This window comes from Mastigoproctus giganteus, chromosome 4, assembly GCF_048544385.1.
Source record: "Mastigoproctus giganteus isolate SK-2022 chromosome 4, ASM4854438v1, whole genome shotgun sequence".
NCBI lineage: Eukaryota > Metazoa > Arthropoda > Arachnida > Uropygi > Thelyphonidae > Mastigoproctus > Mastigoproctus giganteus.
This window is the reverse complement of record NC_143578.1, coordinates 22,852,831-22,872,835: the sequence shown is the minus strand read 5'-3', so window position 1 is coordinate 22,872,835 and position 20,005 is coordinate 22,852,831. Positions and strand designations below refer to the sequence as shown.

General features: G+C 30.6%; 1 protein-coding gene across 3 annotated transcripts in view; it reads left to right on the top strand.

The window, feature by feature from the left end:
- Positions 1–20,005, top strand: part of ebo (exportin ellipsoid body open) — a 152,639-nt gene that overhangs the window by 78,918 nt on the left and 53,716 nt on the right. For all 3 annotated transcript variants that reach the window (XM_090371404.1, XM_090371402.1, XM_090371403.1), the window contains exons 16-17: positions 1,631–1,790; positions 18,634–18,780. In XM_090371404.1, coding sequence (XP_090227530.1) covers positions 1,631–1,790; positions 18,634–18,780 — 307 coding nt within the window. The remainder of the gene's footprint in view (positions 1–1,630; positions 1,791–18,633; positions 18,781–20,005) is intronic.

Sequence of the window (20,005 nt, the reverse complement as noted above, 5' to 3'; positions counted from 1 at the left end):
GTAACTTGCTTTGTTTTTGCATGCCCTTTAGTTTCCACACATCCCTTGTCTGTTAGTTTATTACTATATCAATTTACTTAGTTTAGCCCTTTAACTGCATCAGGATGCTTTTAAGGGGCTAAACTTGTCAATTAAAAATTTTCTTCGGAAATAAAACCAGATATTTTTGTCAAGCAATCTTCACCAGCAGCTAATTCAGCATGAAGAAAGCCTAAAAATATCTTTTCCTTCCCCAGTCTAGATTGACTCAATCACATAATGTTTAATCCCAGGTGAAAAAAAAAAAGGTCATCAGTGAAACCAGCAGTGAAAGTGTTGTCTTTGGTTTAAATATTTATAACTTAATATTTATTTATTTATATATTATAAATTTGGATTATGTTTTGCCTCATGGAATATAAATTTCTGTTGATTTATAACTTTATTTATCAATAATAGTTAATATTATTGATTTGTTAATAAATGTGTGAATTTTTTGCACACTTATTGATAAAGAGGAAAACATTAATCTTTTAGCCCTTATCCAGTATACCACTAACATGGAACATTCATGTTCATTTTTGGGAAACAATTTAGCATGTAAGATTAATTAGGTTTAAGACTAACTTCTTAGATGTCTTAAAGCAATACAACCATTATATAGTATTTACTTGTAAATACTCACAGTGAGATAGTTCACTTTTAGATTTCACTTCTGCCTTCTGATAACAGGTACTGAAGAGTCTTAGGCTATTCACCAAAGATATAATATCTCATTGACCATATGAATTTACATTTGGTAATTAGTATAAAATTTATTGTTGAAATAACTAGAGCAAATTTATTTCTGCTGTTCAAAGTATGAGGCATAAGAACCATATATGAAACTATTTTTAGCAAATTGTAAAGGTGCAGGATATTTTTTTCAGCATAGGTGAAAGAATAATATGATAAAGGAATGCTATTCTGCATTATATTTCTTGTCTGAAGATGCTATATTCCCTCCATTGGCAGTGAAAAAGCTTGGGCTTATGCTCACGTTAAAAACATTTTCAATAAACAACCTTTGTAATCATGAATTCTGTTTTTAATTTAATAGCATTACCAAGAAAAGTGAATCTGTTGTTTGTTAAAAACTCCAAGATACTACCATGATAGGTTTTTGAGGTTTATTATAATTATTTTAAGATATTATTTTAATGTATGCATCAAAATAATATGATAAAGGAATGATATTCTATATTATATTTCTTTCTGTCTGGGAACATTGTTCTCTCCATTATCACTGTCAGTTGGATGGAACAGTGTTCCTTTATCATATTTAAATATTATTTTTAATCATATATAAGTTTGGGAAACTCAGATTTAAATTGTATGCTCAATAAACATTTGTCCAAGTTTATGCCATAATAACATCCTTTAAGGATAATAATAAATAAATAAATATATATATATCACTAATTCATCAGCTTGAATGTTCATTGATTTCTCTATACATTACAGTATCTCTTATTAAAATAACTCTTATTCATTTAAATGCTATTATTATATGAGAGAACTTGAAAGCAAAAGATGACAAAACTTTTTGAACTCATGTTTTAAGTGCTCATTTAAAACTTTCTTTTTTTAAAAGAATTTTTTTTATTTACAGACATGCCCAAACACTCGCTACTGTTAAAGCTTTCTGCCATTGGCTAGCCCAGCTTTATGGAGAAGCAGTGCAGAAGACTAATGGGAACAATGAAATGCAATGTTTTAATTCAGTCATTACAGTTATAAGTGAGGCAACAATTCCAGTTATCATTCAGGAGGTATTAATTTTTTTCCTATTCATTATTTAACCTTGCATTCTATAATAAATTAGTGCATCTTGTTTGGGTTACAGATGTGAAATTCTAAATTTTTCTCTGGTTTCCTTTCTTGGGATAATTTTAGTTAGAAATAGCATTTCTTTCAAAAGTAAAGAAAAGTAAAAGAGCACATGATCCAAGATGGAAATCTTGGATCTTGTGTTCTTATTGAATTATAATCAACTTATCTTGGAGAGTAAAATTATATATTGTATAAAGGTCTGTATCACAGGTAAGATATATATCTGCTTTGACATGGAATAACACTCTATTGTGCAAAATAAAATGAGTTTAATTAACAGTAATAATCAGGTAGGGTAACAGTTCAGATCTCATTTATAGTTGGACTCATCATAATGTGTCCAGAGACCAGGTCACAGCTATAGTGATCTTGTTATCTTTGTAAATTAGGATTTGTTAGTAACAGTGTTTTGTAACAAATTTCACATTTGTAATGAGTATGGTAATTGCAAGTTATATGGAAGTAATGACTCAAAATTAAAGAACAATTATTCGTTCAAGGGTAATTGGCAAAATCCTAGCATCTTGACCCCTTATGATTGCTATTGATAAAATAATGAAATCTTACAGCCAGGGGCACCCACAGAAAATTTTCCAGGGGGGCCAAAGCTAGGAGACAAATAATTACATCAATAAATTTTTTTTAATTTTTTTGTTTTTTTTTCTCAAGTAGATTATAGAATACAGTATTGCATCAATAGAAAAACACATACATAATATATATAAATTGACAATATAAAGGAAACAAGAATTTATATATATATATATAGATAATAATAGTTTCAATAATCACGTATCGTATAAGAATTGGATTCTCCGTCTATCGCTTGCAAACCTATTGATGACATTTTCAATAAATTTCTTCTTTACCGCTTCCTCTTCTAGTTTCTTCCTGTGCACACTAATCATACATAAACCTGATAAGCGAGTTTCTGAGATAGTGGACCTTAACCATGTTTTCACACGTTTCAAGGTGCTGAAACTTCTTTCAATGGTACAGGTTGTAACAGGTAATGTCATACCAATAGTTATTGCCGAATTAATAGAAGGGAAATAATCGCAATGTTCCAAAACTTCTGATAAAGTTTGGAGAATATCAGTCGAAGGAAAATTTGTCCATTTTTCATACCACGTTGTTGCCTCTATTTCTAAATATTGTAAGTTGTATTTTTCGCTTACTGTTTTGACGTTTTTTGGAACTTTATCTATTTTTAGAATATTAACTATTCTAATGGCTGGTTGGGAACTAGCCAACCAGCCATTAATAAGGGGCTGGTTGGCTAGTTCCCTCCCCTTCCGCAATTATCTTGGAGTAACGATCTCCCTCCCTGTGAGTACGGGAGGCAGAAAGAGCAAAATCTTGTGATATTCCATATCAGTTGAATTTTGAAAACAGAAATCTATCTTTATACATTGAACACTAAAAGGAACTGACTACTAGAAAAAAGATAGCAGGTGGACTTGGGAGCTTGCTGAAGAGGATTTAGCACACAATAAGTAGAATTAATTGTTTTGGACTTATCACATGTTATAGTTAAACAGTGATTGACTGCCATCTGCTCTTATGGAGATCAAGAGTTTATTTTAATACAAATAAGTAAATGAAAGAAAGTGAGGGAAGGTGACACTGGTTACTTTTTTTTTTTTTTTTTTTAAATTGATGCTACATAAGCTTGTTTCCTTGTATTGTTTTGGCCAATGTAATACTGCATGTACACACATTTTTATTTATTTTTGCTCTAACATAAAAAAAAAGGTTCTGGAAGCCAATGCTGCTTAATTTAACAAAATCAAGGATAATGGGGATTGAAGAACTATTAGAATGTACAAATTGAAGCAAATTACTTTAAAATATGGTGTTAAATTTGTGTACAAGTAGGGCAGTCTCATTTTGTATAGCAATGAGTAAATGTTTGCTACTTAGTCCATTGAACACATACTGTAGAGGAATTTGCCATGAGTTGCCTCAGTATTGCAGCATAAGTAAAAAGCACTACTCCATTTGAGGTGCTTTTTATTATTATTGTTTATTGTTTTTTCTTTATCTGAAGTGTATGCCATCAAAATGAGATAATATCCTACTTGTACAATAATGTTTTATAACTCTTGATGCCCTAAACTTGTTTTTATTATTATTATTATTATCATCATTATCTGCTATAACACTGTGCGTCTCACATGGATATATTTCATCACTGAGGCCTCCAAAAGGGTCAGAATTGTAGAAGTGTAATAGCATACACTTTAAATAAATAGCAATTTACTTCTTCATTGAACTAGTGCTTTTTCTTTAGAGTATTGCAGCACCAGGCGATGGCGAAGTGTCTCCACAGTGAGATCGATGATTTAAGTAGCAAACCTACATACAAAATTTCTATACCCAAAAATAGCTGTTATAGCATGAGGCTCAGTGACATAAATTTACTTCAAATTAATGCAATTTCATAATTTAATGCATTTCGTAATACATATATAACTTTCCATTAGTGCTGTATAACAAGTCCTAATTATTATTAATTTGAAAGGAACATAGAACAGCAAAAAGGGGGTATCTGTATTAAAAATTTTATGAATTCCAGTTACTAAAGGGTAGTAGATATGATGCACAATCCCCAAAGTATATTGTTTTTGGAAGTTTCCTATGGTGCCCAACATGGTTTGTCCACTTCAGACCTCCAGCAAGTGAGATATTTATGTTGCACCCAGCAATGAGAATTGCATAAAGAAAATTGCACTTAATTCTCTATAAGCAATATTATGACCTGCTATTGCCTGGTGCTACATAGAAAAATTGTCATTTCTCTGTGGGATGGAGTTGTTATATCTCAGCTCTGCCTACATTCGTTTACACCTGAATGGGCACCTCCAGTATGAATAGATATTTGTATAAATTTATTTGAACAGTTAACAGTTACTCCCATCCCTAATGTATCCGTATAAGCAGAAGTTTTGGGATGTTGTAGATTGTCTGTGCTTTGCTAAAATTTTGTTGAAACTCTCTCATTAGTGTAAACTGGACAGGTAGCATCTACTTGTGTTTTATGCATACACTACATCTATTTGTCATGTTAGTTAGTGTGGCACTTAATATCTTAGCTTTTTTGGGAATTTTGTTTGTATTTTTACATTTAAAATAATTTTTGTTATTAGTGTTTATTATTATGTAAACATTCGTGCTTAATTTTTTTTATCTTTTGTTCTTGCACTTGAATGTTTGGTAGACTGTTACATGCAATATTTGATTGTAAATGGAAAAAAAAAAAAAAATATATATATATATATATGACTATACAAATAAATTTAGACTTTTTTCGCTCTTGTCTTGCCATACTGCTGGCATTATTTTATTTTAATTCTTATTCTAATTTATTTGTATGGTTATATTTCAAGCATCATGTAGAGGAATATGCTTTTTGTTTCCTCTGATGTATGCTGTACCCCTTTTTATTTTTATTATGAAATATTCTGTTTCCAACTATTTTAAACATTATTCAAATATATATGTGTGTGTGTGTGTGTGTACAAATATATATAGCTTTGGGGGGGGGGAATTCCATTATGAACAACAATTCTCACTTTTACTGGTATAAATCCTGTAACAGCAGTTTTTAACATAATTAGTATTCCTTTAACCGTTGTAATGATTTTCATATGCTATATTAGTTAAGTAAATAATTACTTATTATTTATAAATACATTGACATTTCAAATGAACAAGTGTTTTTGTATTGTCAGACTATATTCTTTTGTAACATTGGTTTCTATAGAAATGGTGGTTTTATGCAAAACCTTTGGACACTCCTAACAGGAGCAGCCATCATAGTAAACATTGAAAATATGCTCTATTCACTATTTTAAAAATAGATTCTTAGTTTTTATATTATTATATGTTTTTTATTTGTATAAAATTAATTCTGTGTTCATCTTCTAAATAATTTATCAACATTGATTTAAATGTCAATTGCACTGTAGAAAACATTCATGCTCTTCTTAATTGTGATGCAGTCTGGTAACCTTGAGGCTGGATCATTTCCCAATATCAGAATGATATTGGGAAATGATCCCAGAATAATATTGGAAAAGTAGTGCCTGTTTGTCATTTTAGTATGACTACTGTTTTTACAGTTACAAAACAGAGTGGTGATTCAGGTACCTTAAGGCCATTGATTTATTTGTAGTATTGGAATTATGGTTATGATATTATTTCATGTTTTCCCATGAGAAATTAGTATGACTTTTGGAAGTTGTATGAAAGCAATGTAGCCTTTGTAGCACTAGCTGTAGGTGAGGGAGGGAGACGTCACCTTCCGTATAATTTCATCAGGTATTTGTCTGGTACTTCTTTGAAATTACATAAACTTTCCATCTCAATAAGTGTGGATGTTTCCTGTACTTGTTCAGTCACTGTCTAAAAGCCAATTTCCTCACATCAAATCAACATATTGTGTGTTACTGTTACTGTGTTCCTTGGATTTAGCAGATGGAGATTGAACTTGAAGATCAAGTATCTGCAAGGTGATTTAAGGTTCTAAGTCACTTTACAGATACCTAATCTCCAGGTTCTGAAAACCATGCATTAGACAGCTAGTATAATTTTATTGCAGTTGTGTAGAATGCATAGAGTTTTTCATATTCTTCCCAATTGACTTACAGTAAGGATATGTTGTTTTGAAATAAACTTCCAGAAGGGTTGTGCCATATTGAATTATATTATAAACAAGGGCTAAAACAGCATGCTAAATTTGAGTTGTCATTTATTTTTTTATTTAAGTCAGTTTTTCTAAAGATCTTATACAGCGTCTTAGTTTTTTTCTATACACTAAATCTAATTTTATGGACTAACAGGGGGGAGGGTCCATTATTGCTGGATGTATATTAAATCAAAAGTTTTTTTTTTTTTTTTTTCAAGACCATTTGTTCCCCACATAATTGACAATTTAAAGATACTGTGTGTTATGTGTTAGAAACCCAAAATCATGTTACAATAAGAGAACAAGATTTTTATTTCCTTGACTTGATTGGTTGATATATAATACATAGTAGATGATGATTTACTATGAATGTATAGTAGCACCTGGAAAAAACTGTATTCAGAGTCAGTTAAGAATTCACAGTTGAAATAGTAGCAAATCTTCTACATCTGTAATGGTATTCTCAGTTCATTCAGCTAGCTTCTTTACCAGCTGAATTCACTTCTTTACCTAAATCCATATCAGTTGAGAGCACATATGTATGGTGCACTATGGCCATAGTTTCCGATGCACCTAAGAAATCTCTAAATCAACCAATCAGTTGAGTGCTGCTCTACAAAGTGCTGCTATATATAACTGAGAGCAAAGTGGAGTAGAAATTGTTGAAGTTAAACATAAGAAAAGCACCTGGGGTGGATGGGATCTATCCAGTTATATTAAAGGAGGCAGCAAAGCAACTAAGCAAACCCTTAGCCATAATTATGAGAGCATCCTTACTCAGGGGAGGTTCCCATGGACTGGAGATGTGCCAATGTATCCCCAATTCACAAGGGTGGGGGGGTCAAAGGGCAACACAAGTAATTACAGACCAGTTAGTTTAACTTCTGTTCCAGGGAAATTAATGGAGGCGCTGGTTCACACCCAGGGTCCTGAGCTGGATATCATCATTCTTCTCTTTCTTGGTGATTCCTTTCTACTTCTCTCTCTCTCCCTCTCTCAGGGTAACTCGGAACATATATGTAGCACTTTATTCTTACTGAAGAAGAAAGCGTGCTGGGAAAGCAGCTGCATAGTGAGTTGAAGAAAATTCTAACAAATGTGTACGACAAATTAATCTATTCCAAGAGGTGAGTTCATGAATTAACAGCTGAATTTAAGAGCTTCAGAGTACAGAGAAAAAAAAAAAAAAAAAAGAGAAAGAAAACTTAAGCAAAGTTGAAATGTCCCCAATAAGGAAGTGCTGCCAAAACATATTGGTATTACCAATAGCTAACAGGGTACTATATCATCATACAGTACCTTGTTACCTAATATGCAGCAGTGATGAATTATTTATATTATTATGGTAAGAAATAGTGCACAAGGTTTTGCATTTATGCAAAACCTTTGGACACTCCTAAAAGGAGTGTCCAAAGGAGTATTTGTATGATCTGGGCTTTGGACAATACTAATATATATATATAATTTTTTTAATTGGCTTAATTATGATACTGTAGCTAAGTTTTCATGATAGCCAAGTTTGTATTCTATTTATGATAACCAAACCTCAGAACTAGTCTTGAAATTATGTATATGATACCTATTTGGTTACCTAAAAATATTAACTCAGTTCTGCTTACAAGTGAACATTTGGCTAGAAAATGCCATGCACTTATCACAAACTACCACTTATGGTGTTTTGGTTGTGTGGTAGTTCTGTTCTCCCAAGGAACTTTTAGTTATCCTCTGTCATGCAGTCTTCTGTATACTGATACCTAGTGCTAACTTCCATAATCTTTTCCACATGTGTCCAGTCTATGCATCCTCCTATGATTTACAATAACTGTTTTCTTCCTTTCTAGAATATATTTTGCTATAAGAAGCCAATTATATTTATTTATTGGAATATTATAATTCCTAATCTGTTAATATATTGTGGTTTTTTTTTTTTTTTTTTTCTCTTTTTATATGCAGTGACAAAAGTTAGTTGTTTTTTACATTGGATTATTAGACTCAACATTATAAAGTTCCTTTACTCAGAAAGTGTCATATAACTTACCATTATGATAGAATTGGCTCTGTATTGGAATACTAATGCCATTTTAAAATCAGTTGTTTCAGTTTTTAAGAAAGCTTAATTTTTATTTTAGAAAAATTTTCTCTTTAGCAACAAGTAGAAGGTTTTCTTTGCTGCTACCATTCCTACTCAGCTGCCTGTTTATTAAATTATCAATCTAAATAGTTATTTATATTTGTAAAGGGTGTGCTTTTTAAGATTTTTTTTTCTTTACCTGCTTTTTATTTACAGCATTGTCAGTTAAAGGTCTTCCATACTTTTGTCCATGGAAGAAGCAGGTAAAGAAAATGTTTATTCAGGATATTTTAACATATGTTGATATTATATAATATTATGTTGATATAATGTTTTCTCTTTGTTGATTTTGAATACTAAATTTAACTGTAAAGCAAAATTTGACTAGGTGTTCACTTTGTGGTGAAAGGAGGGACATTCTCATCATAAAGCAATTTTAATTTTCTAGGACCTCAAATCAGTAAGCTTTTTCCTCTTACATCAATAAAGAAGGTATGATGTGCTTATATTTATATATAAGAAAATGTAACTAAGAAAAAAAAAAAGGTTTAATGTAATGTACTGCACCTTGGTTATCTTTTATCATATTTATGCAATATGGATCCCAGTGAAACTATGTATATTATCATTTTGAGAACTGGGAACTGTGGTAAAATACATATATAAAAGTATCTATTTATCAATATTTTCATTAATCTGCACTGTGTCATTAGATAATTTCCTAATGAAAATAGTGTTGATCTAACTTGTTCTTTTTTCACACATGGAATATTAGTTGTAGCATTCCACATGGTAATATGTTAGGTTTTCTTGTTGCAGCTTGTCTTGAGACATTTCTCTTTTAATTCAGTATATCATTAGTTGTGCTAATGACACTGGCTTATTTTACATCACCTTAACTTTGATCTATTTGTAGGTCATGAAGTTATTAGATTATGAAAATTTTAGCATTACACCTGAGAGGAATTTCACATGCAGTTTTAGACCTTAAAATTTTTAAACTTCTGCCTTAAAATATTCAGTTTTTAGCATGGTCAATCAAACTTTTTTACATTACTGAATTCGAAATATCAAATTTAGTAATGTAAGAAAGTTTGATTCAAATTAAATTATCAAATTGATTCATTTTTCGTGACAGTTTATATGAATCCATTATTTGGCCAATTTTGGTCCTAGTTCCATTAAAAACCATTCCTCTCCTGAAATTTTGCTTATAGTTCTGGCTTAAAATTGTTTAACTTGGAAATTTCTCTACTGAATCTAGGCCAAATCTGCAAAATTAGGGAGAACCTAATTCCCTCACACAGTAGAGCAAACTATATCAAACCTTATTTTCATGGCTAGAGTTTTGAGGCCATAGATAATGCTTATGGTGGTTTTGAATTTTTTGTTGGTCATATCTGTAGAACAAATTTTTGTGCTCCACAGACTGGATGACTTTCTAAAATAGTTATATCAAAATAATGGGGGAAATGCTGTAAGTGAAGAAAACTAGTTGAATTTTTGAGATACTTTAAGTACCTAAAAAATTAAAGTTAAACTGAAAAGTTATTCTAGCTTGTATTAACAATGTATAAGTTGTTATTCAGAGTACTTAATATTGCAGAAATTTTTATTACCAATTAATGTTAGTAGTAAAAATTTTTCCAGTATTTTTCTTTTACTTTTGAACTTGATGATTTTCTCTTCATTTTTGCTTGTTCAACTGACCAACCACAGTACAGCTAGACAAGCCAATCAACAACTGATTTGCCTCTATGCAGTACATGCTTTTTTTAGAGTCTTCGTTTGTTTTTAACTCAAATATTTGCTGTACTATTATAGCATTGTGTGATTTTCCAGTAAAAGATTCTTTTTTTTTTCTGTATTAAATTGACTACTGGGTGTTAGATGACTCTACTTTCATCAGTTTAATAATATCAATGTGCACATTTACTTTTTTACATGAATGCATAGGTGAAGATTTCTTTGATTAGTGTTATGTTTGTTTTTACAATTTTATTATTAACAAACATGAGAAAATAATGTTTTAGTTTTTTTCCTGGGTCACAGTTTCTTTTATGTTACATTGATTTTCTTAATGAAAGCTAGTGGATAATAGCAATTCAAAAATCAAAATTTCTCTTAAAGAATCTGGTTCTGGGTGAATGGATTTCTAGTTTATCAGATAATACTAGTCCAGAAGATGACTTTAGTACAATTAGACAATTCTATACCCTGAATCAAGTATTATAAATTATTTCAGTCAGTACACAGAAAAGTTGCAAACAGATTGGACCTGTGGTTTGAATTGCAACCACTTTGCTTTTAAGATGACTAATTGAGATATTGGGAGCAAGAATGCATTCATTAGGGTACACTTTTATTCCATCCCATATTTCAGTATCCTCCAGAGTATTGTAAATTTGGTGTGGATTAGACTGTAAACGAAGTCATTCTAAACCAGGTAACACTTAAATCAAAGTGGTGGATAAAATTACCCCCCCCCCCACCACCACCAGAGTACTTTATCACCTGAATTGGATGGGGTGAGGATGTGCATGACAAATCTGGTTATACTGTAAACAGGAATGTTATTAGCACAGAGACACACAAACAACAATCTGTCAACCAGTGTTTTGAAAGCAGACTAAAAGTAGTTGACAATTTTAGGAAAATTTTCTTTAAAAAAAGCTGACTGTTTCCCTCAAATTCATTTATTTTTATTTTAGAAATTAAATATTTTAAAGAAATTGATCAGAAAATAATTAAAAGAAATTAATACATTATAAATTAATATTTAAAAATTATAAGGAAAGTTCAGAAACGGCTTTATGATAAACTGTTTTTGAACTTTCCTTATAATTTTTAAAATACCTAAAAAATATACAGGGTGGGCATTATTATTCACCACATTACAAACCACTGTAAAAAGAAAATGTACCATATGAAGAGAAAGCTTTCATTTTTATTTGAAAGAACAACTCAATGTTTCTGGAACTTCAAGTAATATAACTGTAGATAGTGTAGGGCAATGACATCACTGTGAAAACAATAATGTTATTACTGTTTTCACCTTCAATTTCTTCATTTATTAGTTTTCAGTGCAGTTTCAGTCCCTAAAATAATGGTCACCTTTCAAGGCCTGTAAAACAACAAAAAATAACCTTAATCATAACAATCCTTGGTTAGGAGCAGAACTTAACCAACTTTTTTTATTACCTATATAGACTGCATATTCCTGCTTGCAGTAGTAGAGAACTTCTGTTATGCTGAAGAAAAATGTTATTATTACAGCAGACATGACTCTTATAAAATTATCTGAGTGGACTCTTGCTTAACCAGCTAAATGAGATCCAGGAATAGACAACTGATTTGAAAGCAAGTTTATTTGAAGTTAAATTTTCAGGGTAGTCATGTTAATTAATGATCCCTTACAAATTCACTTCACTTCTATCAGAGACATTGTTTCTGCTGCTTTCCTTTACTACTGGTATTTCCATTGGCATTGTTCTTTTGAAAGGCGCCTCCGTAGCCAGGTGGGAAGGAGCAGCAGCAGTGCGTAGCACACGCTTCTTGATTAGACCGGGGTTCGAGCCCGTCACCACCAAATACGGAGGATGCGGAAAGGTCAGGGAATGACCACCGCATATCTCCAGAGCAATATGGCCATAGTTGCTAATGCTCCTGAAAAAAAAAAAAAAAAAAACAAAGTTCTTTTGAATTAGTATCTGTAATTCTTTCTTCTTACCTAGTCCAAATGCTTGCATCAACTAGTCAATGTCCATATCACAGTTTATTGACAAACCTATACCAAACTAACTTTTTCATTTCTGCATGTCGATTATCTTCTCAACTTTCATTATACTAGAATATTATAGATTTTAGTGCCATTTGTGTTGACATTAGCAATTAAAAAAAAAAAAAAAAATCCTGCTTGAAATCAAATCATTGTAAAATTTATACTTGAGGTTGGAAACAAAAGGTGTACAAGAATAATAAGCTCCAAAAAAAACTGATTCGCCTCTTTTGATACATCTTAATATGGCTAACTTGACACTCAGAAGCAAAATTTTACGATGAACTTTATGATATAAGTAGGGCATTACATAGCTGACACCTTTGGGGCTACATCTGTAATGCCCTACTCCATAAACTACCATCCATCAGGGCTGGATAACTACTGGTTTATGGAATTTTCTGGATTATAGGAGCCCATACGAGAATCAAGATATATTTATTTAAGTTGTAAAATGTATACATATTTATTTATTAGAATGAAACATTTTAATTCATAACTATAATTTTAATGAGCTTGTGAGACATGCATGTACATACATAAAAACATTTATACTACTTAACATTTATTTATGTATCAGACAATAATCAATAAGATTGAATTTTCATATGAAAGTACAAATGAAAGAAAAAAATGTATACATAAAAAGCAGTACAAAATTAGTTCATTTGAATTTGATCGTGGACTTTTTTTTTCTTAGTTCTTGTAGTCACTGTATGCTTGTTTATTTATTGCCAAAACAATACAACTACTTAAATTAGGGATTCCCAAACTACGGCCTGTGAAAGAATTTTATCCTGCCCATGGATTTTTCAATTAGATTGTAAAAATTAATGTTTATTTTAGATCACAATAAAATTTATGAAAAACACATTTTACAGATTATTCGAACATTCGTCAGTTGAGTAATAGTGTTGATGCCTCTGTGTCGGCAGCTTAGTCTAAGATATTAATTCTGTTATTTCCACTCAAAGCTATTATTTGATACGTCGTTAAAATAATCCATTAATCTTGACCCTATCATTAAATAGCAATAGTCGTTAGAGACAGCAATTATGGATTTCCTAATCCTTTAACTTGGCTTGAGTGACACTTGCACCCTTTCCACAGAGACCTACCCCTCTTGTAGTGGGGGATACTTTCTACCCATGATGTAAATACTGTATTTTTCTTTAGTACTAAGTTAGCAGTTCACTTGTTAAGTTCTAAGTTAAAAATTTGTTGGTCTTGGTCTTACAGTTTTGTTAAATAAACTTAAGAGAAAATACAGAAGTGTTGTATTGATTGAATGCGTCACGAGCACAACCAACTTCAGTAGCCTCAGCAAATAGTTTTTATAAAAATCTAAGTTAGTGTCGTGTTTTGTAGTCAAGGTGAGTAGGTACTGTTTTTATCTGATTTTTGGTTGTTAAAAATCGCATTCCCTGTCATACAAAAAGCCATGGAAACAGTCAACAATAGAAGATTAGAACGTTTACTTGTCAAAATTTATCTGCAGTTAGAGCTACTTTTTGAGCCTCCCAAATCATCACTGAATACAGAAAGGCCTTTACAGATGGAAAATTTGTAAAATGAATTTGTTTGGCAATTGCAGAAATATGTCCTGAGAAAGTAAAGAATTTTGCATCTAAGTTTATCTTCAACAACTGTAACAAGAAGAATTGAAGATTTGGGAGCTGATGTTCATAATCAACTCATAGAAAAAGTTTGTGAATTCACACATTTTTCAGTAGCAATTGATGAGAGTGAAGATACAAGCCATACAGCTCAATTACTAATTTATAGAGGCATAAATCAAAGTTTTGAAGTAACTGAAGAGCTGGACGGTTGAAAATATATTTTTGAGTGTGTCAGAAGCAATTGAAGGACTCAAATCGAATTGCTATTTGCTATCAGTGGTTACGACAGATGGCACTAAACATATGGTTGATACTAAAATTGTGTTCATAGGTCAGCTGCATAAATATCTTGAGTAAAAACCAATGCAATTTCATCATATAATTCACCAGCAGTCTTTGTGTGGAAAATTTTTGGGCATAGCTTTAGTCATTTCAACTGTAATGTCAACAATAAAATTTATTTACAAGGCTTGTCTGATTCATTGGCAATTCAAAAATTTTCTTGAAACATTTGAGGCTGAATACGGTTATTTGTTGTACTACACTGAAGTACAATAGTTGAGTTGTGGTAATGTGTTGAAGTGATTTTTTGAACTTAGGATCGAAATAGATCTATTTATGAACGAAAAATTGAAACCTGTTCCGGAACTGTCAGATCTCAAATAGTTGTGGAACCTTGCCTTTTTAACAGATATATGTGAACACCTAAATTTTCTTAATATGAAACTAAAAGGATGACACAAACTTGTTGATGAATTGTATCATAATGTCAATGCATTTGAAACAAAACGGGAGTTATTTAAAAGTCGTCTACTTCGGAATAATTTTTCACATTTTCCATGTTGCGATAATTTATCTAAAAATATGCCTGGTTGTAATTTTTCCACTGAAAATTTTGTTCAGAATGTTAGTTTGTTGCAGGAAAATTTTGCAGCTAAATTTTCTGAATTTAAAAATAATTCAAAGGTGTTCGAACTTTTTCAAAATCTGTTTGAGATATCCATCATAGATGCTGATGAGAATTTACAATTAGAGTTGGTCTTCAGTGCATCATTAGATCTTCAATCTAATGATGCACTGAAGACAATATTTAAAACTTAAAATCTAATTTAATTTTATTTAACCTTATCGTAGTCAGATTATCCAAAAATTAAAAATTTTGCAAGAAAGGTTGTTATGATCGAATATAGTTACATCAATTTTCAGAAGTACATATATATGTGAGAAAACCTTTTCAAAAATGAAATATGTAAGATCACATGTAACTCACCTGCATTTACATGGCTTTTTAAGAATTGGAACTAGTACTTGAAAACCTGATATTATGAAACTGTCTCATTCTGCAACCAGATTCATCACATTAATTATAATTTTCTTGTATTACTAACTGTATTTTTGTGGTTAGTACAATAAATGAGTAATTAAATTTTTGATATAAACAAACTAGTATATTTTATATTACATATCTATTGATTTATTTTCAAATTTGTACATATAGGTAGGTATAAAATTTATTTCTCTGCATAAATATGATCGAATATAGTTTTCAATAATTAGGAATTTTCTCCGGCCGACCAAATATTCCAAAAAGTCATACGTGGTCCACTTCTCTAAAAGTTTGGTGACCCTTGCCTTAAATAAAGGCAATATTTTACAAAGAATGTGCAGAGTATAAAGAAAAGGCTTATTTAAAAGTGCATTAGGGGAATAACTGGTTAAGTAGCAAATCCCAATAACAAATTACTTACATTAATTGAGTGTATTAATGAATAAAAAGATATCATTCTGAAAATGAACAATAAAGAGAGAATGATACCGTAAAAGTTGCAACATTATCGATGTAACGAAAGTATTAGATTTTTCAGAAATAATTGAAAGCATCTTTTAAGTTTTGATGAGAAAATGTCCAAATTCATTTCACTGAATGATTTTGCTATTTTGTTAAAAAAAAAAACAAAAAAAAAAAACTGAAAGTGGCCAAATAATTTGTGTGAAATTTATCTATTGCAAATGTAGAAGTGCCTAAGAAACCTTGAGGAGGTAGTTAAAGTTGATATATTTTTAAAATCTAAGGAGAATCAGTGGAACTGAAATTAGTTTACTCAGAAGGCCAACATCCAGAATAGTGTGGTGATGTTTTGAAAAATAAGTTAAAATGGGCATTCTTTATAGGGTTTATAAAAAAAGAGACATAAACACATAAATCCAAGGAAATTGGATTGTTGACTTTAATTGGCCAACCTAGTAAGGAGACTAAACTTGAACTGCATATTCCAAGATATGGAAAAAAAAATCATTTTCTAAATAGTAATCATAGAAACCACATTTGTGAAGCCCTAAGCATACATCTTTGAGCAGCAGCAAGTTTACAGATAGTGATGACCATATGTAGCATGATGATGAAAGATGATAGCCAACTCTAATTTATTTTAAGATTCTGTTAATAGAAGAAGAGGAAGAACTCTTTATTGCATACAAAAGGCACATGACTACAAGCCATGGGTTTATGGTAAAGGCTAATACAATGTAATAAACCAGGATAAGATAGGAGAAAAAAATTTTTTTTTCAAAAGGATTTAAAATTGAATTATTTAAAATTTAAAAAAATTTAAATTATTTAAAAATAGAATTATTTAATTCAAAAGGATTATTTTCCAAGAGATTAGTTATAAGAGTGCTTGTGATAATCATGTTATTTAGCCGTAAAATACTTAAGGCTATTGGGAACTACCTATTTGAACATCTACTGAAGAACCATGCAATCAGACAAGACAGATATAGGAATGGAAATTTCGATGATATCAGTATAACTAATTAGTAAGACTTGCAGAGGTCCCAGTCCAAGGCAATGCCATGCAAAAAATGCTAAACAAGGAAGATACCCGAGGAAGTCTACCCCTGCTGAATTGAAAGGGATAGTAAGTCACTCTCTCTACACGTACAGATGAAATATAGGCAGTTAAAAGACATATCAGCAAGTCTTACACAACAAAGAAAGATAATGACATGCAGTTGCTATAACTGATGTACACAAATAATTTTCAGAAATTGGGAATGAATGAATCTGTACAGTGTTTGCACAGAAAAAAAAATGAATCCTCCCACAAAAGCTTGTGCTGAGAAACATGTGGGAAGGTGTATAAGAGTTCTGAATGTTTGAAGAGTTAAAATAGAAAATTGGTGGTCCGGTGAACTTAACGTACAATAAATATGTGATTTGTCTATCAAAAAATCACTGAAAAAATAGCAGCCTCTCTAAATATTTGAGAAATTAACATTAATCTACATGTTAATTTAGTGATTTAAATTGTGTAACATTCAAGACAATGATATTATCCTGGACACAGTTTATCGATGATATTAACTTGTATTTAGAATAATTATTCAATAATGTTACAAGGTTGAAATAAACCAGAATTTTCCTAGATTGTGGCAGTCTGGCGTAATTTCAGTAGCCGAACTACAACAAGGAGCAAGTTCCCAGAAAAAATGTTTTTCAAAAAATAAATTTTACTTTTTTAATCTTTTTAATGTCTTTATAATTTGATTATAAAGTTTTTAAATATAGTTATAAGGCTTTCTATGCCTTCAAAGAGACAAATAGGTGACAATGTTTGAGGCATTCTTGATAGGATTTTTCAATGTTTTATTGGACTTCAAAAATTGCAAAAAAATCATTTGTGTCCTATAGTTATAATGCAGGGTTCACTGGGAAGAACTGTTTTGGTTCCACTTGAAATTAAACTAATCTAAATGTACGTAGCATTGAACAGAAAGTAAGATTTAGTGAAATGCTATTGATTTTTATGTTTTGTATATTCCCAGTTAAACTTCCCAATTACACACCAAATTTAATTGGTATGTAAACTGTATGCAATGAAATATTATCAGTTTTTGCAACATCGGACATTTGGTGGTTTTTTTAAAGTGAGCCTAAGTGGCTAGTTTGTATTTCAATAAAAAGTGTCAAGTGTTATGCTCCCTACTGTATGTCTTAATGATAAATTGTTTAATACCATACATTTGTATCCACATCCTTCAGATGCATTATAGAGCCATTATGTTTAATAACCAAGACAGAATATTTTTTCTTTTTACATTTTGTAACATTCTGTTTATATATACCTGTAAAATGAAATTTTTAATAGTTAGGCAGATTTCAGCATGTGATTAAAAGTTTATATCAGTATGGATATCTGCAAAATAGATTTCTTGTGGCTTGTGTTTATCAGAAAGTCAAACAATAGCTTTAATGTAAATCTAATTTCCTTTTTTATACACGAGTACAATTTTTTTTGTTTCTTTCGAAACCTTGTTTGTAAATTAATGTACTTTATTGAAGACAGAAAAATGACTCTCTCTCTCTCTCTCTGAATAAACTATACTATTTATTAAAAAATAGAAAATTATAAAGATTAGTATGGGAGATATAGTATTAATGATGAATTTTTAATTTTTTTTTTATTAGTAGATATTTCACTTAAGATTATATTAAATTCTTGTATAACTGCTGTGTTGTAGCAGGGGTGTGGAATATTAAAAGTGAAGTGAATGCCTAAAACTGTTTAATTTTTTTTTCCATTCTATAATTGTTATTCCAGTTTTCTCTGTTTTTATACTTTAGGTGCCAGAAAAGGTATCTCATAGTGGTGCTCATCTTCTGATGTCTCTGACGCGCACAGTTAAACCAGCACTTCTTTTTGGCTTACCTCAAGTTCAGCAGTTGTTTTCTGCTGTTTGCAGTGATCAGTTCATCAATCGGCCAATAGAGGTATGAAAAGAAATTACAGTTGAACTCATTTTGTAATGAACTTGAAGTGGGCTGCAAACTGTTCGTAGTTATAAATTTGTTATAAAATAATGAGGAATTAAAATTGATTTATTATATTTGTAAACTTACTATAACAACTTTGTTATAAACAGTTTCAACTGGTTTTATAAGTAGCACAAAACTGATATGAAACTTAATGCAGAATCAGTTTTTATGTAAACATTTCACAGAATAAAAATTTATTACATTAAAAAGGTGGCAGTTTTTAATGATCAGGTACCACAAAAAAAAAAATATGCTGTGTTATACACAGTACAATTAGGTACCTCATAAAAATAAATACCGAGTGTGGTTATGTTTCTGGATTCAGTAAGAATCATAACCACATAAATAATATCAGTGTTAACAGAATTTTTGTACATTTCTACTTCTCCTTGCTGCTACCTATCTTAATCCAACAGTAGTACTTCCTCTTTTGTGATACAAGTGATATCCTATGATAGGCCCGTATTTTAACTTTAATATCTAAAAAAAAAGTATCTGGTGTTTGAATTATGCTTTTAGTGTACTAATTCTTGACTTTTCATAAACATTGAAATTCATTGTTTATGAATTTCAGTTCTACATTATTTTTTTTAAATAATAACTGAAATTTTGAGAATTTTTTTTTTTTGCCACTAAAAATACTGATTAGTTTTAATGAAATAAAAAGTTTTTATTAATTATACTTAAATTTTTCATAAAAACATTAACATAAAATGAAAAACATGAAACAGTTGATCTGCACCATATTTTAAGTTTGTGGCGGCATTAATTTAATGAATTTGGCATTTCTCCAATGCCAAATTAGGCAAATATTTACAAAAAAAAAAACAAAAAAAACTTTGAAATTAACTTATTTCAGTGAAAAAGTAATAATAAATTTATGTTAATTATATATGGATGTGATGAATAGTATGAACATGAAATCATTCATCCATTTTTTTCAAGGTTCTTGTGAGATTCACTACATGAAAATTCTGCATGGCTGAAATAGAAAAATAATCACAATACATTGCTTTGTGTGCTCATTTTTTTTATGGTCATTTTAATTTTTCTTATGACCAGATTTCTTTGCATATTATCACCTATATGTCACTGCAAATAGATGATTCCTAATTTCGCTAGGGAAGAAAAAATCATTATGGACCAGCGTATAATATTCCGGCTGGTATCATACATAGCT